Here is a 26053-nt window from a genome sequence, read left to right as displayed (position 1 = left end):
CCACCGTACAATTAATAACAATACATTTTTTTCTACCGTTACGTAAATAACCTCAGGATCTCATTTATCTATTAATCGACGTACCTCGTCTGGAAATTCTATTTCACGTTCCACCGTTTCAATTAATTATAAGAAAAATGTTTAATTTATGCTGCAGCGTATAGCCGCATGCAAGACGCGCGGTCAGGAGTATCAAAAATAAAACGTAACACTGGAAATTCGTTAAAATTGTCGTTTCTATTTTTAATCGTATTGTCAAAAAATTATTCGTCCCGGTTAGGACCGATAATTGTCGTCGATGGGAGTGTTCTGTGTGTATTCGCGAATCGGGATCGATCGGGGCAGTGCGTGGTGAATTCCTCCAATCGTAGCGTGAAATTGCCAATATCCACGTATAAAAAGGGCCGGGTCGGTAAGGGCGAAGGGGGTTGGCGGGGCGTCGAATCGAGGGCGGAAACCGCAAAACCGCAAACATCCTCCGCGCCGCGTACAGCGGACAATCATATCATTACCTTCTGCGGTCCCGTCATTCTGACACCTCGTTTCGACCCGTCATTTGTCATCGACGTTGCACTTTGCTGCACCGCGACCGCTTAAGGAACGTGCAGTTAAAGCGCGCGCCATTCATTCAGGCTCGTGCAGTCGGCGGTTTTCCTGATTGCGCGAAACGCAAACCGCACAGGATAATCGCTGGGGCTTCGTCCACTTTAGGGACTCCGAAGAACGACTCGAAACACGCACCGGCGAACTATCGAACGCTCGAGCTTAGTTTTCCGTCGAAAGTCCCGAAGAAACTACGATTCTTAGGTTGAATTTATTATTTTTCTATCGTGAGATCCCTTTCTGTTTCAACGCTAATATTTTTTTATTTGGACGAAACGTGTAACTGCAAGAGGCTTGATAATGTTTGAGCACCGTTATCCGGGGAAAGATGTAAACAAATGAGTACTGTACCAGCTCGACGTGTTTGAGTTTGAGGGAGAAAATGCGAGTCAGATGTTTCGAGAATCAGATTTCGGGACACGCCTGCGTGCGTCAGAGTGGCTGAGTGGCATCTGCGAGTGCACGTGTGTTTACACGCGTGTGGGGGCGAGGGTTCTTAAGGACACTGCTGCACGGGTGAATTTTAAGAAAGTTTAGCAACCGTGGAAACTTGGTGTCAGAGTCGGGAACAAAATTGTAACGAGCCTAGTGGTAAACAACTTTTCCTTTCTGTGTATTTTCCAGGGTTTATTTTGACCCCATGCCTACTAATTATTTTGGAATCGTACGAAAATTCGATGAACGAAAGTGAAAATTTTGAAGAAGAGTGGGGTTTTGCGAAGGTGTGTAGCGAAAACGGGGTCGAAAGGGAGCCGGTAGGTGGACGGAGCGGGGGCAGAAGGAGGCCAAGAGGGCGAGGGAAGGTTTTTTTGTCGAGTCGGCTAGCCGAACTCTCGACTCGTTCGGTTCGTAAGAGTCGTTGCTCGCGGCGGCCACGTCAATTTGTCGAAATTCGTTCCGAATCGTTTTATGTCTGCCACGCCGCGAGACGCGACCCGCTACCATGCGTATACAATGCCTCGGCCCATAGTGCTACCACATCCCCGGGTCCCGTTCCCCAAACCGTTCCTTCGATGATTCGTCTCGAGACCTCTAAGGACACATAAACATATTTCTTTCTCCAGAGAGAGAAAACCGCTCCCGGTGCTGCCGTTTTCTTCCATTTGCGACCGAGAAATCGTTCGTTTCTCGCCCGGGGAATTATTTTTGCCCGTTCCGGTCCCGAAGCGACCGATAATAATTAACGAATAATTATCCGAAACAACTAGCGATCGGGAAATATAATACAACTGTCGGCCATTTGCAAAATTCAGACAAACCCTTCTAAAGTCTTCTATGACTAAAAATTATAGGTTTCGTCGTCTTGTATTAACATTTTTCAAAATGGTGAATTCTTAGCTTCGGGGATGCGTGACGATTCCATGGAAAATCGTGAAACAAAATTCTTAACGCGATGTATTACGAACGACCGTATCGTAATGCAAACGTATAAATATTGCATATCTATATTGCATACGCCGCGCTATACACTTTCTCCTTTATTTTAACCCGCAAGAAAAAGTCCCGAGGAGTGAGGTCAGAACCGCTGGCCATGTTTTATCCATTGCTCGCAGCCCAACTCGCTGTATCTCATGAATGGCTCATGAGGAAACAACATTTTGGGTTCGTTGCATTCCTTGCAATTTCCTTCGCAATATTTTACGTGCCACATATAAGAGTGCCATTTAGAGAATCACGGATCGTCGTCGGACTCCAACAGGTCCACGGAATCCAAGTTTCGTTTTGTCTGTAACTATTTCTCGTTCAATACGAATTCCACGAGCAGCTTTTACGCTCTGAACGAATATCAGGAGACCGAATTGTCGAATTCTCTACAAACCCATGGCCCTTAAAATTTCAATTACATTTACGTACGCAGATACTGAACGTTGGAAAGATTAAAAGTTATGTTTGTTCGAAGTAGCTTTACAGATAAGCCTGCAATACGAGTGGTTTAATATAATTCTTAGATGCACGCGTGGTTTCGCGATTTTCCGAATCGAAAATATCGACCGTTCTCGTAGGAGACAGCAATAAAATTTCGCGTAAGAAAATCGAAACGTGGGAACCGGTTTATTAGCATAAGCCGCGCGGATTTTAATTATCGGAAATCGTACAAGTTCGACGACACTTTTTCCCCCGTATCGAGCAATTTATCGTACGAACCGACGGGAACGCGTGGATTATTACGTGTTCCTTTTTTTCCTGGAGCGTCGTAGTCGAGGTACACTTTAAATCACAAGTGTAGTCCCCCAGTTGCAACGTAGTTGCACCAGCATCGGCTAATCTTATCTTATCCGGTGATCCTCCTAATGCCTTGGTAACCCTGGTCCGTGTGTAACACGCGCTCGTTCGCCCACGAGAATACCGTTGAAAAATATTCTCTTCCCATATTAATAAAACGATCGATTCGATCTAATAACGAGCCAACCGACACCTGGAGTATTAAACTTCCGCGTAATTTTCATCGCGCCGACGTCGTATCAATTTCCCTTTTCCTCGGTGTGGATTTCTTGCTGGGGAAATTACGCTATTGCAAAACCCAAGAGTTTATTTCCAAACTGCCTTCTGCGTTTTAAAAATACCATTTTTTGTTTTACTATACAGAGCAAATAATTTATTTTTACGTTCATACGATAAATCTTACTTTTGATTTATTTGCAATATGTCTCAAATAGAGGTTTATTATTTATTTTGAAAATTTATTACAACCAAATTGTCGATGTGCCGAATCTTGCGAAAGAATTGAGAAACAATGAAAGTTATTGTGCAAGGTCACTGTATCTGAGATTATATTTCTCGACATATAGCATAACAGATAAATCTATCCACGGTTATCTATCCAGATTCAATTCAGGGTTAGATGTAATACCAGCTATATTCTGCATATATTTGACACATATTTATCATGTTAGTTCACGCTATAAATGTCTAGTCTAACTAGATTACTCATAATTATACATGATTATTAGTAAATCGTGCTTCCGTAAGCTTCATAATTATCGTATTTAAGACACTTTGGAAATGAACATTTCAAATTAGAATAATATCGTGAATTTGGAGTAATATGAATAGGTCAGAGGCCAAAAGAACGCACGATCGGTCGCCGTCGGAACGCGAAAGGTCTGTTTCTCGTCGAATTTTGTCTCTTTCGTCCAAATTTTTGACAAAAATAATTTATATTCGTTCTTAGCGTTTAAATGAAGCTTGCTGAATTTGCATTGAATTTCATTAGAGTTTTTAATCTTGCAGGTCGTGTATTTTTAAAATATCAGCCACTGGATACGTTTGTGTTATCTTTCACCTATCATACTTTTCCCTAAATAAAAAGTTTATATAATATTAGTCGATATCATATATTATTTAAAATACCACTCAACTACAATGCTGCAATTATTCCGGTATAATTAATGAGTCCTCTTATCTATAACAAAGTTGCAACTTCGTTTATCACTAAAAAAAAAAAATACGTAGTAAGTTTAAAAGTGGTATTTTCATTTTTCACGAATGCAGTTTATTTGTTTAAGCAAAACTACACGGAAGGCTCGCGAAATGACCCGACGCATCCGCGTGTCTCTTTATTTTTGTGCTCGAGGAATCCCGACAATTCGATCCCGCTTATATCTTCTAATCGGTGTATAATTAAAGCCTCAGAATTTACAGAATGCTGTTCGCGGGTAACGAATAACACCGAGGTAATTTATTTCTTTCTCTTTGATCGTCGAAAGGACACGTTTTGTTTTTTCTTTTTTATTGGAGCAGCTCGCGTCCACGTTGAACGGCTTTCACCGTTTCGCGACGAGCGTTATTTTCGCTGACGCATATCCACGGACTCTCGTCTTTAATCTTTAATCAACGATATCGTTGACTGATCGAAAGATTAATTTATTGTACGACAGATATCCTCGTGGCACGGTCTTCCGTTACCTCTTAAAATAAATTGCACGGAAATAAAACAAGCTTCTCTACCATTTCAGTTGAGAGGATACTCGATGTTCGCGCTTCTTTATTAATTTTTTGTCGTCGATGTGTGCAAGCTTTTTTTCAAATTATTTGTTTTACGGTCGTATCAAACCACTTGGATCGATACTTCAAATTATCTTGGATACAGATAGAATTAATATTAGAACACGTTCTATCGAAGGAAAATTTGCAGTACTTACGACTTGTGCACACTTTTGGCTAACTGCGGCTGTTTTCTTTGTTTCAGACACCCCCTGTTCCCGCTTCTCGCGCTGATCTTCGAGAAGTGTGAGCTGGCGACGTGTACACCACGTGAACCAAGTGTCGCGGGCGGTGACGTGTGCTCGTCAGAGAGCTTCAACGAGGACATTGCTGTCTTCTCCAAACAGGTAAGGATCTCATCGATCGATAGTCCAAATCCACTCACACTGATCTTTCGAAACACCCAACAGAGAATCTGCCATGAAACTAACGTAGCTCCAGTTTGTCAAAATTAAAACTTTCTCTAGCTTTCCAACTTATTTTCATTCTCGTTTTTACGTGTACTTTTTAATTATTGCTACGAATGAGTTCATGTTTACACCTACGAATCGTTTAATAGGGGCGAAGTACACTACCGTCCATAAGTTTCACGAGGTGTTGTATAGTAACATTTCTAGCTACGTCTCTTAAGCACATATTCAATATGATTATATTTTTTCCCCCGCAAGCAAGTTTTCCGCCAGTACAAGTTGCAAAATGCAAATTAAAAATTAAATTTTATTTCCTTATTTTGTGATTATTTACTCATTTAAAATTATTATTGTCCTTAAAAGTTTGCGATGCACATATATTTGAATAAACATGGAATAAATATATTTAGAAGCGCGTGAATAAGCATTAGAGATAAACGTGACTAGAATCGAAAAACTTGTGAATATTGCGACAAAAAGTTTGGAATAAGATTACGACGGATACGGTAGAAATATTAATCGATAGAATTATTGCTTCGAGACGGAGATGGCGACGAGAAGAAAATTGAAGATTGTCCGTGAACTTAAAATATCATTTACATTTCCTCTGTAAAGTAATGAATTAATAAGCGATAGAATTCATGAGGTACCTACACCCTTTCTTCTCTCGGTTTTTAATTTTTTAATCTTAGCACGTCTGGTAAATTTATGGTGTTCGTTTTACAATGTTATTTCGTTCGATTTCTATATTTATTCGGCGATGATTTATGGACGGGACTGTACGTTTGCGAAACGTGACAATTAAAGAAATACGTGGACGAGTCGAAGTACCAGGTGCCCTAAAATGTGTCGAATGCGAGGAATTTGATGGCTCATTCCGTCGAGCGACAGGTGGATTATTAACTGTGACAACCGAGTCACTTCGGTAATTAATTTATTACGAGAAAAGAGTATGGAGTATATTTTGCTAAAATTCAAGAAGCTTTTAATCACATTTAGGAACTAATTACGTTCGAGGGTTGTATTATTGCTGACAAATGGACAGTTTTATAAATTACTTCGTCCCCTGTAGTCCATTCTTAACGCTTGAACCGCCATTTAAATAAATCTCCGTTCAGGTAGCAGCATAAATAATTCTGAGTAATTCGAATTTTCGATATTTACAAAAAACAAATCGTGAAATCGTTCTTCATTTCTTCCGGGGCCTTATCTACTATCGCGGCTCCAAGGATCCTCGTTTGAGAAACCCTGGCGCAGAGAAACGCCGCGGAGCCTTCGAGTATCCTTTCTCACCCCCGCTCTCCGCGTGTCTTCGAGCCTTGTAATTCTATGCGCCTTATTAAGATGCAAATGTCATGTCAATTTCGCAATTCTAACGGACTATTCGTGAATGCGCGTGGTTGTCTCTCGACGTAATGTCGACATGCTCGCGGATAAATAACAGAACGGCCAGGACTAATGACCTAACCCTTTCTCCGTTCGCCATTCGAGGCTGGTTCCGTTCTACGCGTTGTGCACCAAAATAACAAAGATTTTTATCTTTCATATACATCATCAACACTCTAACGCGTTGATCCCATTACTCGTAAACTTTTAAGTTACTATCGTTAAAACTGTTGTAAAGTACCAAGACACCGTAACGCTATCAAATATGCTCTATACAAGTGCTATAAAAAAACGCCATTTTAACTGAGGTGTGTAGTTAGATAATAGTACCTCGGTTATTGCACGAGAGTCTGTATGGCGACAAGTGGGTGGAGATACGCCGAGTGAAGCTACTGTGTTGCACGGAATCGGGGCTGAAAGTGTGCAATAATCGAGGTACTACTGTACAGCTCACGAAAGGGAAACAAATTCCCTTGATAGGGAATGGAATAGCGAGATAAACGATGGGAGTTTGCGATGCTAGATCCATCGAGGATCTGCGAAATTTCCAACCTATTTTCGAATCGAACCTATGACGCAGCAACGTCGAATTAAGACACGGACCACCTACCTCACCTTATCCTTCCTCGCGCCGGGGCTTAACTCTTATCGTTATCTCGTCGTGGCGTTGGCTCGAAGCAGTTGCTACTGTATTACCGACGATCTATATTTAGAGATTACGATCCGTCGATCGTTTCCCAGCGTCCGTGGTTGCTCGCGAAAAAACACGACACCCGGGTGCCCCTGATAAACACCCGAAGTCGAACAATCGATACCAGGAAACAAAAGGAAACAGCAAAGACGCGCAATTTTTACGCCAGGATTAATCGACTTACGAGATACGTGAAAATTAACGTACGAGAGGATATTGGAAGATATTGTAACATGGGAATTTCGCAATTTATAGCACAGGAATATTGTCACAAGATCGACGTTAGTTGGAATTTTTATTTATTTCGAACGAAATAGTACGCACAACGACACGTGCTGCGAAATTGAAGAAAAATTTACGTTTCAAGGCGATAATAGCGCAACTACGACTGACGATGTCGTTTATGACAGGAATGGTTGCAATATTTATGCAAAGATAAACTGACATTGGACTCATATTTTATTTTAGCTACCGAGTGCACACTTTACTTTGAATTCTCGAAGGAAATCATTTTTAGATCTCTGGTACTACTCGCAGGATATATAAAAAATATAATTTTGAGAAAAGGGCTTCAAGACAGGACTACAAATAATTATGAAAACAAAAAATTGAAACGGAGATCTTCGGTGTATTTTTTTTATTGGGAAAGAAATTTTCATTTAAACTCGATAATAGTGAAATCCACGACGAAATTCAGGGGTGGCGAAACGACGTCGAACAATTGGCGCGCAGGAGAACAGGCAACCAAGACGAACGCGCAATTTTATGCGAAGATAAACTGCGACACACGGCTATTTGACTTGGCGATATACATGGGTGCCGATACGACGTCCCTCAATCTAAATGTGCTGCATTAGTTTGCATCGACTAACCGCGCAAAGAACCACCGCCAAGGCGACATTTTTATCGTCGCTGCTCGACTTAATCGCCGCGACTTTGTTTCCACGGTCTGACGTTCCGTGTCTTTGCGAAATCGTTGTATCCACACGAGGAAACAACGATTACCCTTTTCGCCGGTTAAAATCCAACATTCTTTTCGACAGAACACGGCCACAGGGCTCACTGGGGACCAAAATACCCCCTGGATAGAATTTAGATTCGATAATTGGAATTTTTAGAAAAAATTTTTGCGTCACTGTCGTTAATTTTAAGAAAATCAAGTCATAAACTATCCGCGCGAATAGTCGTTTCCCCTCCATTTCGATAAAAAAGAGGAATTTGCGTAATCATGAAACCTTCTTCTCGTGTTTATTTTAATAAATTCGCAATTAACTTGTATTTATCGACGTTGATCGAAAAAGTAATGAAATCCTTCGATCAAAGTCGATAAATACATCGATATTGAATACTTGTACAAAATTACTAATAATGTCATAAAAATGCATTTTACGATCGAAAAGACGGATCGTCGTTGCACAGCGAGTTATCGAATAATTACCAATTTTGTTACAAGCTCGTTAATCTCCGAAGATTTATCGATACACAGTACATTTTATACATGGTCGGGCAGAGAAAGCGCTGCGTGAATATACTTTTGAAACAAGTTATTCGATTAAGATCTCGAATTGCATAAATTAATGATTAATAGCATCGCTGTCGTAAAAAGGCATTTTATGGACGGAAAGACGGATTTTTCTTACATAGTAAACATTGGTTGGGGGAAATCTTTATGGCTGCGCCGTAGTATACCTACCTGAACGTGCTCCCGAGCGTGGACGGTGAAACGGCGATGTTTTTAAAAGGCCCAAATCGTTCCGCGGCGCAAGGCCCCGCGTATGGGTTCTCCGGTTACCTACGCGTGTCCTTGGGAGGACTCGCCTCAGGTGAGTTACCGGCGAGTGAGAAGTAAAAGAGGAAAAGCAAAACGCGACAAAAGAGTGACGAAGAAAGGGAACGCGAGTCTTCTTCCGGCTCGTTGCTCGCGTCCCCCGGGGAACACGGCCCTGAACGAACTTCTCGAAGTTCCTTGGAACAATTGCCCTCAAATTTTATTTCCGTTTCATCGTTTCATAGACGACACACGTGCTCTTCACAATTATTTGGAGTGCTTACAGATTTTCTAATAAAATTCTATCACATCAAATTGTAAAAACGTCGGCCATCATTTTTGTGGCCATAAATTTTGCTAAAATATTAATGGGTCGTAGCCCTAGTTTCGTTCAGATAGAGAGGGTCGTATCGAAGAGACGTGACTCATTTGGAGCGGTTCGAAATCACTGGTGAGGCCCCCGGGGCCCTTCGGACACATTCCCTCACGAAACGATCGCTCGTGACAACGCATGGCCTGGAATTAGGGAAACCGCAGAATTCTTTGTGGCCCGTCACGCGGTTTTTGGTTTCTCTTCGAAGGAAGAACGTAACGAGGTTCTAGACTCCAGTCGTTGGGACTCATTGGGTCCAGATATATTTTATTATTCGCCAAACAAAAACAAGAAGAGTTTCTATATGGAATTTATTATTTCCATCACCTATTTTCATCAACGTAATTTTACGATTCCTGAACTGTAATTGGGCGACATTTAGTTGCACATTTTCAAGCTCACGCATGGCTGTTTATCGTCTCCGTTCGCGTCGATTCGCCTCGAGCATCGTGTCCGTTCGGTCGAACCGTGTACGTCACACGCATTATCGACGCAATTAATTTCCTTGTCCGTTAACGAATCGCGAGTCGATGATGACACATCGTCCGTACCTCGAGATATCTGCGCCGTAGATCGCCTCCAGGGCCGCGAATCCTTCGAAACGCAACGAGGAAACAGCCGGTGCGTTCGCCGTTGGACGTGTCCCGCCAATTCAGAGATTGTACACCGACCCCCGAGCGGATAAACAAATTGTCGAGGGGGGAAAGGACAGTTGCTCGCCCCGTGGCGTGTCCCCCCACGTTCGAGGACGGATAATGAATTTTGATATCGAGTCACGAGCATTAGGCGACTTCGAGCATTTATCTCTTGCCTCGTCAGGGACTCGGTTGCTTTTCCACGGTCCCGGTGTTCATTTTGTTCGTCCGCCGTCGTCGGCGACCGAGACGCCACAGATTACACGGCCGATTATCAAGAGGATCCTCGCCCACTCGTTCTTTATTTTCCATCGATCTGTCGACACGGTGGTCTAGAACAGGGACGCGCAGAACTCTTATCGCGACACGAATTTCGAATAACGAATAGAAGATACAAAGCTGTTTATCCGTTACTCGTCAAACAAGAATACAAATTGTGACTATATCTACACAATTGAAGTCTAATTACACGATACGAAGAAAACGGTTCTGTTACGTGCTGTCGAAAACATTTCTATACAAGTCCCATTAAAAAGTCCATATTTTTATCAAAACAGATTAGATCTGAGATAATTTTTTCATCGTTCTCTTCTCCGTCAGTCACTTAAATAATTTACTGACAGCGCGTAGCAATTTGACGTGCTAGAAGTAACAATTAAAAGCACGCGTTACGCTAATTAAATGGTTGCAAACGTAACGCGGACTGTGACGGTCGGTTCTCCGACTAAATTATGGAAGCGTACGCGATACAAATATTTATAAAACAACAAAGGCAGCGAGCGTATGATTATAATTAATTACAATATATGATGATTAAGCGTGGAATGTCTAGACACGTTGAATCCCAGCGATCCGTACCGGAGTACAGAATTTTAGAGTCCGGTTCTCTGAAGAGCAGAGGTAGGGGGGGTTTGTGCCCGCTCAGCAGCGTGTATGTCTGAAAAGATAAGCAGGTGTCAATCCTCTTGCGGCGGTTTTTGAGGCGTGTCCGCTCGCGTTCGAGCCCTTTTGCACCCCGTCGATGCTCGAAACGCGCATAAGAGACGCACGTAGGGCACCGGCGCGACAAAAGGGCAGCGTGCGCGAGCGTACGGATGCACCGCGTGTAGTTTCGGTTGCGTGCGCGCCGGCGGGCCCCGAGTAGCGCATGCGCGATGCACAGGCGTACCAGTCGTCGCGCATGCGCAGTCTCAGTCGCGGTACGACCACCGTCGAGTCGTGAGAAGCGGCGAACCATGGTCTCGGGGGGCCCGTGTGGAGGGGGAAGAAGGGGTGCCGCGGAGACGGCGAAGCGCTGCTCATTTTCTGCCATTGTAAATTGATCTATTCAATGGGGGCCCGGGCATTATCCCCGGTGCGGTCCACGGGATCGTGCGTGCCCTATGGGGCCTCGATACATTCCGCGCGAGCTCCCTTTTTGCGCGTCGCCTGGAAGGTTTGGCTTTCGGGCTGGCTGCGACGTAGCAACGCGCGCCGCGGGAAGCGTCCCGCTGGGCCGCGTTGCGCGCGCGCATTGTTGCCTGCCCTTTTTTTTACCCAGGCGGGGATCGCCCGTCCCAGTTTTCGTGCCCACCGGCCAGGACGCTCCGCTGCGAAAATTTCGCTCTCGTCGGCGTCCCGGTGCGCGGCGTTGCGCTCCGTTGCGTTCAAATTAATCGCTCCCGTCCAAAGGAGCATCCCAAGTTTTTCGAGCCGTCCCTCGTACCACGCACAAAAGTGTAAACACGCGACGCTCAACACCGACCGCAAAATCGCTCGCTTCTTCCACCGTTTTACAAACGAATTTTACGCCGTTGCTCAAGAGGGCACAAAATTATTCGTTGGAATTTTTGCAAATAGAATTTACGAATGGTAATTGCATTACTTGTTTTACTGCGTACCTACGTCGAGGCTAATAGGTGGTTAATGTGTCTTGCACGCCACGTCATCGAATTTACTCAGAATTCTCCGCGAGGAATCGACACGAAAGAAAGGAAGAGTATTTTTATTCGTTGGCCGCGAATAAAGTTTGTCCAGATCCAATCGAGGAGGAGCGTAGGTCGCGCTCGAAACTGCCGAAACGGTGTCGACAAGCGCGAAACGTGGGCGTTCGGAAAGCCCTGGCGATCTCAGGACGACGGTTGTCCCGTACTCGGTCCCGTAAAGGCAGCCTGAAAGGAGACGAGCGGGAAACGACGGACGAGGACCCGTCGGGATTTATTGGTGCAATTAGAATGCACCTCCGGGGGCATTAAACCCTTGTAAAACGATGGCCCCCGCACTGACAGCCTGACTAATAGGACCGCGAGACGAGCACGTCCTCCGCGCACGCTACCTGCTTCTCCACCTCGGAGGTGTGGACACCGTTCTCTATGAATTTATGCACCTGGCTGATTTTTTTCTATTCGAAGGTGTATAGTTAACTCGAACAGGATCCCCATAGTTGGAGAACGTTGGTCCTTTCTCTCAATTCTTCGACCCTTAAACTGGCTACGCTCGTCTACGCTCGAAAATATCAGATACACAAACTACTTCGTCAATTCATTTCTGCGCATATTTGAAATATGAATTTATAAAGTTTTAAACGATACCGCTAGGAGTCAATATTCGTGTTTTTCACGCTGTAATTGGAACAAATTTTGAGAACATGCCTGGACAGGAAAAACCAGCACAGCAGTGGACGTGTTAATTACACAACTGCTGGCCATTCAGACCGAGCGAACATAAGCCATATATGTATTGTATAATTGGGCCGTCACTCATGGAAATTCTGCCGGTACACAGTCAATCAATTATGTAAGAATTCGTATAAATAATTGTGACGGAAAACAAGAAAAATAATTTGTATTTCCTGCTCCGCACACTGCAGGATCCATAACTCTAATTCTTCGTCTATTATTTTATATCGTTACAAATTCTTACAAAAGGCTCGCTTTCTCGCACCTAAATCATATTCTGGATTATCAAAGTTGAAGATTTTATTTCAAGTATCCGCAACGCATCTTGATGCAAGAAACGAGTGTTAAACGAAGCGCAGCGCGTAGAAGCTGAAAGTAGGATTATCATAATCGCGATAACGACACCCACGACGTCTCTTTTGTCGGCGCCGAGGCGCGATCGTCGATTTATCCGCGCTACCGGTTTCCCCGCGCAAAAGCTGGCTCGATTGTTCCGTGTCCGATGTTACAAATCTTCGCAGCGCGGAAAAATTTAATAGATTTCCGCTTTATTGTCCGGTTTATTGGTCGCCAGCGAATCGATGCAATTAAAGCCGATTACACAGAATTCCTGCGCGCGGCAGGTTGAACGATCCAGGACGCGATACCGGGGCTATCGATGCTTTGCTAACGGCGTACCGGTCGATTCGGAGCTAATTAACGAAACGAAGCTTGCGCGAGGAAGTTCTGGCTCGTTCTGGCTCGAGCTTATCCCGCGACGGACCGGTTTCACGGCGTAGCTCCTCGTCGACGAATTGTCTGTCCAGCTACGAACGGTTTCTGCGCTTTGTCCGCGTGCTCCTCTCTCACCTGGCCTTTCTTCTGCTCGAGAAATCGGTCAATCGTCATCCTCGAAGTCCGCACGAAATTCCTTCGTCGTAGACCTGCCCTACCCATCCTTTTTGCGACTGCCTGAGCAGAATTAACCGTTTGCGGTCGTACCTCAATCTTCATCGAACTTCTAATTGCATAATCTTACGCGCAATAAAGAAAATTTATTATTACAGTTAGAGAGTCGTAAAGAAACTTGGAATACAGAAATTCCAACGCGTACAAGCGACGATTCTAAAGGGTTAACGAAACAAAAATGAAGAATTAGGCTACTTGTACAAATTAACGTTAATTCGTGAGCGAATAATAAAATGGACGTAGGTTCGAAAGCCCCTAATTCTCCTGCGGGAGGAAACTTTCGGTTTCCCAATCCGTGACGGTTAAACGGCGACCATAAACGAAATTTCCTTTTATTACCGGATTAACTCCACGGGCTCGTGCGATTCTCGCGCGTCCGTCAGGCCCGTGGCAGTTTTCGTCGGTTTTTACGATCGTTTCGTTGGTCAGGTACCAGGAGGGATCTTCGGGAAGTCAAGGTTTCCCAAAGTCAACGAGCGCGCTCGGCCAGGCAGCCAAACTTTTTCGTATACACGGGGCGGCCAGGTTTCGACGGGTCCGTTGTATTGTTTTACAACGCGTGCTTTTCCTCGGCGAAAGTACCGTTCCACGGGGCATATTTCCACGGGACCGATTCCGGGGGCTAGGAACGAAGGTGCCGTAAAGTTTACGCGGGATGCAATTCGTTTTACTGCGCGGGGACACCGGGAGACAATTCCTTCGTCCCTAGTCCGTCGACCCTGCCACGATTCTCGCCCCCCAACGAGCATTTCATTTTTATTCTTCGGCGTCGCGTCGGGCCCTCCATTTAAGCGGTTGATTTCGTTCCCGAAGCTTTTCGAATTGTGTAAATAGGATGTATTTTCGGCGTACGGACTCAATCGAAGTTGACCGCTCATATTTGGGCCAATTTTCCGCTAAGAAGATTAAAACTGTACACTTAATATTCCCATAAATTTAATACAATGTACTTAACCATCCTCTATGTCAAAGCCCCCAACCTTGTACCCTAAAGAGTGATCAGTGAACTTCCGAATATTTCCTCTTATTTGGTAAAAATTGGGGTTCCATTAGAGCGAGCAAATACTAAAAATTGCAAATTAATTATCACGGGTCAACAATTTTTCGTCGAATCATTTTTCGACGATGGCGAGTGTTCGAAAATAAAATTTCGCCAACACCGGCGATGGCTGAAGCAACATCGGCGGCCAGCTGCTTCGTATATCTCTCGGCGGGATCGTCGCACACCACGAAGAGCCACGGCGTCGTGGCGTCGTGCGTGCACGCGACGCCCTGGCCTAAACAGACGCGCCGCGTGCCCGGAACGCGAGAGCATTCTCTAAATATTATCGCACAATATTTTTATCTCCCGCGCGGATAAGTTATACCACGCGGGAATCTCGAAACCCGCGTTGCCTGCGTATCGATATTTATTTTTCTCCCTGGCGAGCATCGCCTAGCGAGTGGATGCCATCATCCACCGGGCCCGACGAATATTACGAGGATTTCCGTTTTATTTTTACGTTACGCGGCCCCGGAATGCCGGCGATCCACCGCCGAGGAGCCCGGAAGAGTCGCCTCCCGTCAATGGCGCGATCGTCCAAGACGATATTTTCGTTTCATTCACGCCGCGATAAATATATGGACGATCTGGAATATTCAACGACGAGCAGCGTCGCGTTAATAGCGCTCGGCATCGCTTTATACATATGCATGGACTCAATTGGCTGTCACTCGAGGTGCTCCCGTCCTGTCTAGCGTCTAATCAGCGCTCGATAGCTCCGACCACTCGCCACGGAGACCAACTTTCCTCGATCGACGTGGAAAATTCATCTTTCGAAGGAACATGGGAAATCAACGCCCACGACACAATACTATCAAAGTAAAATATCACTCCACCGTTTGAATTTAGAATTAAAGATGTTCGAATTGGGGTTCCAAAGAAACAGCATTTAAAGCGCCCGATTTCCCAGGTGTTGAACTGTTACGAGTCTCTCTCGGTCAGATCCCGACAGTCTCCGTTGGTTTTTGATCCGGTGGCGGCGAGAGACGTCGAAATTGTCGTTAACGGTAACAAAGGTCGGCCATGCGCGTAGAAAAAAGAACAACGACTGGTCGAGAGCGAGCAAAACGAGCCACCGGCGGGGCTGCTTACAATTTGTAATCGACGTGGCTACCTGCGCGGCGCTAGGCCGCTTGGGTATCGTCGAAAAAGCACGGTGACAGGACCCTGCAAGAACTAGTCCCCCCCTACGAAGAGTTGACAGTATTTTTGTTCGGCGTACGAGACGCCTTCATTACCCATACACCCGATACGAGCGAGGAACTCCCATTCAGAATTCAGACTCATGAATACGCTCTGGTCCCGTTCTGAGAACTCTTCTGTTTCGCGCAGAGTCGAGCCAGCCGCTTCCAACCGAGGATCCGTAATTCGATTTTTGCTTTTGACTCGTTCTTTCGTGGTCCATTCTTCTCCCGGGGTGTGTGTTTTCGTCGAACATTCGACCAACAAGGTCTGTTCGAACTCGTGCAAACTTTATCTCAGATTCGTGAAATTCTGAAGATTTAAATTCAAGCCAAAATGTAAGGAAGACACAGGACTTGAATATTTCGCTTTACAATCTAAATATTAACGCGTAAATAGACAAATTGCACAATCGTCGAGAAAGGATTGTACGCTTGAATATTTTTCTGCGCCGTGTCTCGAGAAAGCTCGAAACTGGAATTCCATTCTGCTCAGCGCAGCGAATCGCGAGATTCAATTACCGATACATTAATATTGAGAGTGCATTACGTTTTAAAACGCAGCGTTTAACATAGTTGCTGCATAGCTTCCAGTGAATGTTATCGCGAGGAGGTATTGCATAAGTTTTGCCACACAGAAGAAGCGCGAGAGTCTTGAAATACAAGTTTTCAAAGTATCTCGACATTATACTTACAAATGGTTAATCTCATAAATAGAATCTAATTCCAGCTTAGTTCACGCGAACAATTTGTTGCTTAAGAAATTCTTACGTCGCGGAAACAGAAGCTGTAGAATTAACTTTCAATTAGGAAAATACGTCGGAATGGGACTGAAAAAATAAAATATACCATTTATCTGGTTAAATAGTTGTCGGTGCTTTCATCGATGCTAATTAATGCAAATTAACTTGTTACGAAAGTGTGATCTCCGCGATCGATGCAAAATCTATCCGATACAGAATGAATTCTAGCTTTTGACCGAAGACAAAATACACGTTACCCAGAAACTGCTGTTTGACTCGGTTGCGCGGAATTAAATATTAATATTTCTCATAAAACGATTTATGAGATATCGAAAGAAATCACGAAGATCGGCTTCTTAAGATGGCGGCGATTGATCGTTCCCGGTTCTATGGGGCTTTTTGTGCGTTCGGGTAGTACGTCTCAATAAACGTCTCCGCTTGATGGTTTTCCAATTTATTCTTATGGTTTTGAATCGGTGGATCGTGGGCTAGGAAGAATTTTAACGATATTCGCCGTTGGCGGGCGGGGGTTGCCTAATCAGATGGCGCGTTTCGGTGTCGAGAGGGGCATATAATCATCGTCTGGTCGTGGATTCCGCGAGATTAACCACTTTCCATCGGGATTCGTCGTCCGTCTCGTTTTTTCCATCGCTCCTTTTGGCCCCCGTCCTTTCAATAAGAACTCCGTGGGTCCAATTAAGAGCGAGCAACCGGTCGGGCATCGTTCTCCGCGTGCGTTTTGTTTCCATTCTGATCGGCACTACGCGGCGCCATGAAAATGCTTGAGAATCTCCTGCGTCGGTCTCTCTTTCTCCCTTACGATCGTTTCGTCTTCGACGTTGGACTTGCTCGCGCCGTCGAGAGAATTCCATCGCGTTCACCGACGCGTTTCCGTTTCTGTACGTACGAATTGAACAGTGGGGGTCCAATTAAGAGGAAGCACGCGAAGGAAATCGCTTGGAGAAAGACTGGCTGGAACAGCGAACCGTGTGGCCGGCCAGTACGGGGTAGAAATGACGAGACAGCGAGAGAGTCGATAGAGGGATGACCGAGGGGGAAAGAGAGAGACAGGGAGAGACAGTATTCGAGATACGATCGTTCCTATAGTTTTAATACCGCAATTACCACCGAGTCTAATTATCCAAAGCTCTAACCTGCGTGTGTGTGCTCGTTTGTTACAGATCAGACAAGAGAAACCCTACTACATCGCGGATCCGGAGGTGGACTCGTTGGTGAGTATTTTCCTTATTTGCAGTGTCGCGTAGACCACCGATGATAAAAATGTCTTACCCGTTGTTTTCTTTTCTCCGTTGACCGTGTCCATCGAGTCGTTTCTTCTTCCGTATGCGAGCACGCTCGCCTCGTTTGCGCCTAATCGTTCAATTTTATCTGGTGATCGCACGCCGGGATACGTACGGACGCGCGCTGCCCACCCGGCGCGTTCGTTTTGAAGAATGACGATGGAAGAAAAGATGCCTCGGATCGCCGCCCCCAGACGGGAAGCGTTTAATTGTCGATGGAAATTACGGGAAGCGGGCACACTGCCCGTAAGAAAATCTAATCGCACGCGGGACGCTACAAAGTCACGCGTTTCCTTCCCACCATCGATGGTACCTTTTTTCATTTTGATCGAGTCACGCGATTTTCCGAATTTTTATGCTCTGCTATCACCGTATTCCGTTATACCAATTTATCAAAATGAAACAGCATTTAACGCGATAAATCATTTATTTTTAATCGCGAAACAAGTAAAATTCGTTCCACTTTTGACAGGATATCAAATGCCAATAATTTAGCTCGTCGCTGTATTCGAACCTTATATTTTCCTTTCCAATTCCACGATTGCTCGAGTCCCGGTGATTTAAACGCGAGCGAACAACAACACGCGTACACCACCATCACGGTAATTAGGCGAAGGAAACTGCAAGAAAGTGCACGTCCGGTGGAAAACGAAACCAGACGAGGCGTTGAAGCTTCCTCTCTTTCGAAGCACGACGTTTCCTGTGAACTACGAGCAATGTCTCTCTCCATCGGGCAAATTTCTAAGTCGCTCTACCGTTTTTGAGAGGCTAGAATCTAGAATTCGTGTCCCCGGAACTTTCGTTTTCCTTTCGAGGTCCCCGCGCGCGTTCCCGGTGATTTGAACGCGCGCAGAGGAAACGTATGCAAAACTCCGCGGCGGTAATTAGAGGAGAAAAACGTTCGGGAACTCGGCGCTGCGCCTTTGTTTCCTCGTGGCCGGCCGTGTGGCAGCCATTCTGAATGGCAGACCTTCGAAACACCGGAGGAAGAGATATTTCAAACGACTCTCCGCGTTCTCCGATCGAGATAACGGACAGTGGGCTTTTTAAATAACTCGGGTGTATTCCTCGGCTGGACGCCCGATGCTCCAGCCAGCTCAATGTCGACCTGCCATTATGGATTCCTTCTCGACTTTTGTCCTTGTTACTTGGGCCAGTGGCCTTTGCTCGTTTACCGTTTCCTATCCGCTCCGCTCCGAACAATTAGCCATCTTTGTCGCTGGTTCCATCGCTATCCTAGGCAAAACCAGCCGGAGAGACTTATAATATATTTCGTTTTTATATTTGTACGTCGTATACGTCGTATAACACTCTGCATGCATTCAAGGTGGCAGCCTTTTGTATTTCTACCTGAACGTTATGTCCGTGGTATTCTGTACTATCAGTTATGTATACTGTCCCATTTACTTTGTCATCTAATGAGACATCTGGACTATTATCTGCTGTTTTTCTCTTACTATCGTTACGTCCAAGCGCAGGATATAAAGTAATTCTAGTTTGCATTTTCATCTATTATTATTCTCCACATCCTACATTCTACTTATATTTTTCGAATTTATTCCGGACTGTTTTCTATACTCACCAATTCAAACCAATTACCATTAGTTTATACATCATTAGTGTAGGATTTACCGAAAAAGAATTGTATTTGGAACAAATGTACAAATAATATAACTAAATGAACGAATTTGAAACACAATAAACACACAATCTTTTTACACAAATCAAAATCTCGTTAATTATCCACACAAATTCAAACCACGTCTGTCTCTTTCAATCACTCGTTCCTCTCTACCCGTTGTTTCCCTGTCCCTGGTAACCCCTTCTTTATCAACAAAACACACTCAATCCTTTTGCACATAACTTCACATTACTCCAAACTACAGCGTGACACAAACATTCAACACACATCTCCGAACCGAACTGCAGCGTGACACAAACATTCAACACAAATATCCTACATTAGCACGATGAAAATATTTGTCAATCTTTATATTTTATTTAATCGCTATCGCCCAATAAACTTTCCAGTTATTCTCGAATGGGGTTTGATAATATTCGAGCTGGTTCTCTTTCGTGACGCATGGAGGTCCGCGGGTTCTCTCCGGTCGAAAAGGTTGGCGCGTTCTCGCGAATATCCGGCCGTAATTCAAAATTGGATATATCGAGCGTGTTAATGGTGAACCGGTGTACGGTTCCGCGTACACGGGTTTTTTTTTCGGGGCACGGAGGAACGGGGACGACGGGGATGCATTTCGTTGACGTTGTTCGCATCGTTGGCCTCAATTTTTCAAAATGTCACGCCCGTTATCTGAGCTGTCATGACGGCATCGGTCCGCGCGCAAACATATCCACGCAAGGTGTACCCGGGGCTCGCATCTCGCGCCGCTGTTGTCACAACTGTCGGCCAGTCTCGATCTGCTGGGGGGGAGAGAGAGGGAGAAAAAAAAGAAAAAAAGGAAATAAAACCGAAACGTACACAGGCGCGCAGGACAAAAAAATTCGACGAAAAAGAATGGAAAAGCCTCGTCGAACACGCGAGGAATATTACGCGTTACCGGATACAACGTTCTAGAAAATGCCAAACCCGAGCTGGACGCAATTATGCATCCACGACATTAAGTAAATCTGAGCGCGAATGTTCGACAGCCACCAGACGCGTTGCATCTGAATTTAAAAAATAAACACGACCAGACGTCGTCGTCGTTCCATGGAAACGCGTCTCGACGATCTCCGTGTGGAATTTTTCATGGAAACTTTTGACGTTTAGCGACTGCATCCTCTGCGCGAGGCCTAGCGTCTTATTTAATACGAGATTTACAAAAAATACATCGCTGAATTATTGAATGTTTCACGTTTTCGGAATCTGATAGTAGCAGCGTTCGAGGGACGGGAGGTTTAGTCGTTAAAAGAGAAACGTAATGGCGGATCAAGACTGACACACTAATTACGAGCAATCGTTCTCTATCGGAAGTATAAATTCACAATTTTTGTAGATTATTTTTCGTTTGTGTTGCGTAGATAGTTTCGTGGCTCTTAAAATTAAACGGTCAGACCATAAATGAGTTATTACGACCGGCCATCATTGATCCAATCTCGGTCGCTATCATTACACCTGTTGCTGCGAACGCAATAGCTCAAAAACGTTTCCTCCGATTTGGGTCTGTTTTAAATTCTGACTTCTGCTCACGAATCCCACGAAACTTCCAGACACTCGAAATCGCAAGAGTGAGTTTTGCGAGGAACCCACCGAGTAGGAAACTCGGTTCTTTCCCGCGCTTTTCGATCGACACTCGCAGCTGTCCCGAATTTTCGGGCCCTCCTCAGGCCCCGAGTAGTCGGAGCGTGACGACAGATCGAAGGAAACGTCGCGTCCTTGCAACGTCGAAGACGCTTCCTCGATCACGACTTTTCCATTCCGCGAAATTATCAGCAAAAAGCGTCCGTCGATCGACGGCCATGCGAGCGCCGAGCGGGGACCTCGAGTGCCAGAACGAGCGAGAAGAAAGGCCGGTAGCGGCGGGAGGGGGGAAAAAGGGCCCCGAAGGAAGGGAGAAAGAACCGCTGGCGCGTGGAGAGGGGATAGCCAGAGCAAAAAACCGCGGACGTTACGTGCCTGTTCTTTACGATAGAAGCTCATTGCTCGTAGATTGCGATTTGCCACGGACGTAATGAAGCTACGCCGGGCTTCTGGCGGCGAGCAACGCCGATCCCGCGATTGTGATTTTCGATTCGAGAAGATTCTGCCCTCCTCCTCTACCGAACCGCTTGGTTTCTTCGCGCCTCGAGTTCTCCCGACCGTTCGTAAATTCTCTAGCGGATTCGATTCGCGAGTTTTTGCGCGCCGCCGGAGGGAATTATTTTTCGAAGAGATTATCGGCAGAGCAAAGCCGCTCTCGGCGTCGGGAGAACGGAAAACGAGGAAATCATGACGCTGGAAATTAATTTTTATTCCCCTCGTTGGCGCGACTCGAGCGACACTTGCTAAAAGACACGAACTCGTATCTTAATTTTTGTACATTTTGTGAAATTAAAAAGATCAAAATGTTTATCGCTCGCGTGGACTATTTTTGAGACCGAGTATGGGAACAGGCGGTCGTTTAACAAACTTATAACCACAAGCGTACGTTAGGTGCAAAGTCGAGGTACAGCTATATCATTAAGGAAGATGAATTCCCACATAGTTCGGCGAGGCTCCGTTTTAGGGCGTGCAGTTTTCTTTCGCCTCTTAATACGCGGCGTCTGACGAGATAAATTACGGTTGCATTCTGCATACGTGTGACGAGGAGTCTTCCGTTGGTACCTTTAACCTTCGACAACAACACAGAGAACGGGGTCGGAGTTGTTCCACGCCGGAAGAGGCACTTACAATGGCGGACGAGGTAAAACGTGTAGCGAGCTCCTTCTCTCAATTCACCGAAGGTCAAGGGTTTCCTCGGGGTTAAAAGCAACGAGAATCCTCGTTCGCCCTCGGCGAATCTTTTCACCACGGAGAAAGCTCTTCCTCTATTCTTCGGTGGAATCCGTGTTTTCCGCTGGTATGCGGATCTTATCTTAAACGTTCCAATGGGGACGAAAATATCCCCCGCGTCCTGGAAACCTCTTTTTAAAGCTCTTCCGGTGACATCTAATTTCGTCGGTGCTCCGACCTCGTACCTCTCCAAATTGCAAGCGTTTTTTCCTAAAGATTCTAGGCCACTCTTGATCAATTAAAAATTGTTAGACAATATTAACTTTGTTGATATTTAAATATCAAAATCTGATGTCTTTCAATGCCTCGAACATTTGCACGCCACCCTCCAGCACAATAGACACCCACGTTCCTCGAGTTTCGGGCCCAGAAATTCTAAGCTAGGCTCGTTTTCCGTTTCCGCGGCATCCTGGGAAGAGTCTAATCGTTTGCGTGGCGGTGGCACCTCGTGGGCGGACAAAACAGTGTCCCAGGCTTCTTCCACGACGTCGTAAACGAGGAAAGGAAAGACTTGGGCGCGGAAGAGAGCAAAGCAAGCAAACGAGGGTTTACGGGCAGCGTTCTTCAAGGGCCTCCGAACGAAACGGAGATCAGCCCTCGCACACGCGCTTTAATAATATTCCCCATTAGCATAAGCGAGAAATGAGCCAATGAGATGCTAATTGCCGCTCTTGCGTTACGAGAATAATTATTACCGCGAGGGCACTCGGCGGGCGGATGTTGGCCGTCGTTCGGCGACGTTCTCATGCGGACGGGGCTTAAGGGGGTATTCTCATTTCAAACCTCGTATTTAGAATTTAATATAATCTCGTTGTATTAACAGATTTTCAAAGGATCGGTCCGAAAAAATGGATTTCGCCAAACTCTAAACAGTCTCGCGAAAAGAAACTCGTTCCTCAAACGGTGCCATCTTGGTTTAACGGAGAATCGAAAATATCTGCGAAACGAGAGGCAGAAAAATTGCGAAACAAAGGTCGCATATGTCACGTATCGAGCTCCGTTTCATCGATATTTATAATCAGTCGCGCGAGTGTGCATAACTGCGAATGCGGACATAATGAAATATTAATATGCACTCTGACAGAAACAGTTTGTGTACGCTCTAATATGCTTCCGATATCGAATTTTATTACAAAGATAGTTCGAAACATTTACAATTTTTAAGAGGACCAGTTAAATTAAACAGAACTTATTCGAGCTAGTTTTATTTATTTGAACAAAGTAGGACCGTGCAAGGACGAGATGGACCGACGTCGAACGGAGCTGGAGGATCTTATTTAACCTGTCGAGGTACACTTGGTACACGTATCAAACTCTCCGTGTAAACTAGCCCACAGCTTCGGGTATCCTTGGCTACCAGGGTACCGTTACCGTGTACTCCGCGAGCGGGTTGCGTTTTGTGGGTCTTATTGGGCCCCCAGCTTCGAGGCTGCAACGCGCGTCGTCGTCGTCGGGGGATATCCGTCGGAGTTTATTCATGGAAACGGAGCAGATACGAAACAAAACGAGAGGGTGTAGCTTTACTCGCCGGTGAAAAAGAGGCTTCTAGTGTTTCCTGGCCTACCTGACCTTTCTCTCATCCTGCCGCTCGACCTTTTCGTGCTGCGCACCGCGGACGAATTAATTAACCTGTTCTGCTAATCCTTGCTCCAGTCGGCTCTCTTTGATCACGGATTTTCGTTTGCACAGTATTTTACGTCGATAAATTCCTCCCGGTAGCTCTCGAAGGACGCTATTAAGTCGCTAAAGTGTATTACCTCGCTAATTGATCGCGACAACACTTCTCGATTACCAAGGAGATTTTTCCATTTCGTGTAAAACGTATGAATTTTTCTTAATCGAAGGAAGCACGAAACACTCTGGTATAAACTGTTAATTCACAGTTCATAAATAAATGATAGTTAACTTCTCGGCTGGCCTTGTTGAAATTCTAAAGGAAAGCTAATCAAGAAATTCCGCAGACTCGACGTAGTTAATAATCAAGAAACGATCGTTACGACGATCATAAAGGTTCGCGTTGAAATTAGAAGGTCTGGGAGGTTAAGAATGATGAAAACATTTGCATACCGCTCTAACGAAGTCAAAGATTGCCGTACTGGCAGTGCCAATAATAAAACGAAGAATCTTGATTTCTTCGTGCCGGTGGAATAATGTTTACCAAATGCTTCGCGCGGTTTCGTGCATGAGTGAATTTTGCAACATCGCGGACGGGGTTGTTCATTATTCACTCGATGGCCGGAAGTTCCGCCTACAATTTTAGTCGGTCTCGCGAATGATAACTCAATTAATAAATATTCAATCGGAACATCGCGTAACTAATTGATAAGCGTGCCGGTAACGGGCTGCATGAATAAAAGATCCACGCCGAAAATCATCGGTTCTCGTTCGACCTGTCGAGGAATAATTCGGGGCATATTTAACGCGTCGCGATCGAAAATCGTCGTCGTCCTCGCGAAATCTTCACGCCCGCTAACATTCATCGATTACATCAAAAATATTTTTCCTTCTTAATTCCGTACTTTGAAATTAGTTTTCATTCAACTCTCAGAACCCTCTATCCAGAAACTACGATCGATACGTTCAACGTAGAAAATTGGTGACTGTTGTTCGGATATGTGGGTTCCGCTGAGTCACGAAAGCAGAGAAATTGAGCGTCTAAAACGATTCTAACGCGTCTGGACGGCCGTCCAACAGCTTTCGCCAAAAATCCTCACGCCCACGTCGGCTATATATTTCCGTTGGCTCGTGTACGCGTTCCTCTGGACGAGTTCGCGAATTAGAAATAAAAAGCTGTCCGCGGGTTCGTAGGAGGCGACTGTTCGACAAGTCGAGAGGAAAAGAAGCAGTTTCAGGGGCGTGGAGGGAGAAGCATGTGTAAAGTATAACGTAACAGAGGGACTGGCGAACGCTGCCACGCTGGTGGTCCATTATACCGGTCTTCTTGGCGACGAGGATCGTGCCTTCTCGCAACTTTGTGACGCAACGCGCCTTCGTACGACTTGCCAAGATATTCGGGGATTTATATAGATTTTTAATCCCTTCTTTTTATTCGAAATAAAGCCAACCACAATTTCAGGCTCGCCACGAATATTTTCTGTTGCCTGATCGGTTCGATACAATCGATTATGCTTCTAATTCTTTGCAAGCAAGTCCTCTGGCGCGGAAGTAGCGATCAATAATATTCGTTGCACGATATTTGAACAGCATATATAAACAACCAGCAGCTGCGTGTAAGTTTAAGAAAAAGTGGACATCGCCATCGACAAGTTCAGAAACGTACGTAACTTATCGATCGCAGGAACGATGGCGGAATTATTTTTCTAATTGTTGTCGATAGTTCATTTTTATAGAAGTGTCGTTTACCTTTCTAAACGTATTGGTGTTGCGGCAACAATATTTTGGAGGTTCTAATTTTGGACACGATAAATAAATTTCGATGTTTATGCGCGTCAGCGTTGATTACATTCGATCGCGCGTGTGCTGGTACTTGATAACAGTAGATAAGCGATCGCGGGACGGACCGGCTCGCCAACATATTTTTCCGCCACGTTGTTTACCTTCCTGCAGGTGACGTTGAAAAATGGATTTGCAAGCAGTCGTGAAAAACGCGCTCGTCGTTCCTCGGCCTTAGACGCATGCAAATTCGACCCGAGCGCGTGGACAGTTTTTCCGTCCGTCAGAAGTAAAAAATATTCAGTATGCACAATTTTTTTTTCTCCTTATTTCTTTTCACGTGTGCGTTATCGATTAAGCTTTGCGATCTGCGAATAATCCGTCGAAAGTAACGGTAATCTACGTAGATATTATTTTAGATACGCTCGTTGCTACTCGAAGAAAGGAATATTGTTAATATCGTTATT

The 26053-nt window shown here is 45.0% G+C and overlaps 1 protein-coding gene across 4 annotated transcripts in view; it reads left to right on the top strand.

Moving 5' to 3' along the window:
* The window catches only part of LOC122399100 (homeobox protein homothorax), a 500548-nt gene that overhangs the window by 22960 nt on the left and 451535 nt on the right, over positions 1-26053 (top strand). For all 4 annotated transcript variants that reach the window (XM_043399504.1, XM_043399502.1, XM_043399501.1 and 1 more), the window contains exons 3-4: positions 4793-4934; positions 17603-17653. In XM_043399504.1, coding sequence (XP_043255439.1) covers positions 4793-4934; positions 17603-17653 — 193 coding nt within the window. The remainder of the gene's footprint in view (positions 1-4792; positions 4935-17602; positions 17654-26053) is intronic.

The sequence above is a fragment of the Colletes gigas genome, unplaced genomic scaffold, assembly GCF_013123115.1.
Source record: "Colletes gigas isolate AHSC1104 unplaced genomic scaffold, ASM1312311v1 Colletes_gigas_Sc00012, whole genome shotgun sequence".
Lineage (NCBI taxonomy): Eukaryota > Metazoa > Arthropoda > Insecta > Hymenoptera > Colletidae > Colletes > Colletes gigas.
The sequence above is the reverse complement of the archived record's forward strand: the minus strand, read 5'-3'. Positions and strand labels throughout refer to the sequence as shown.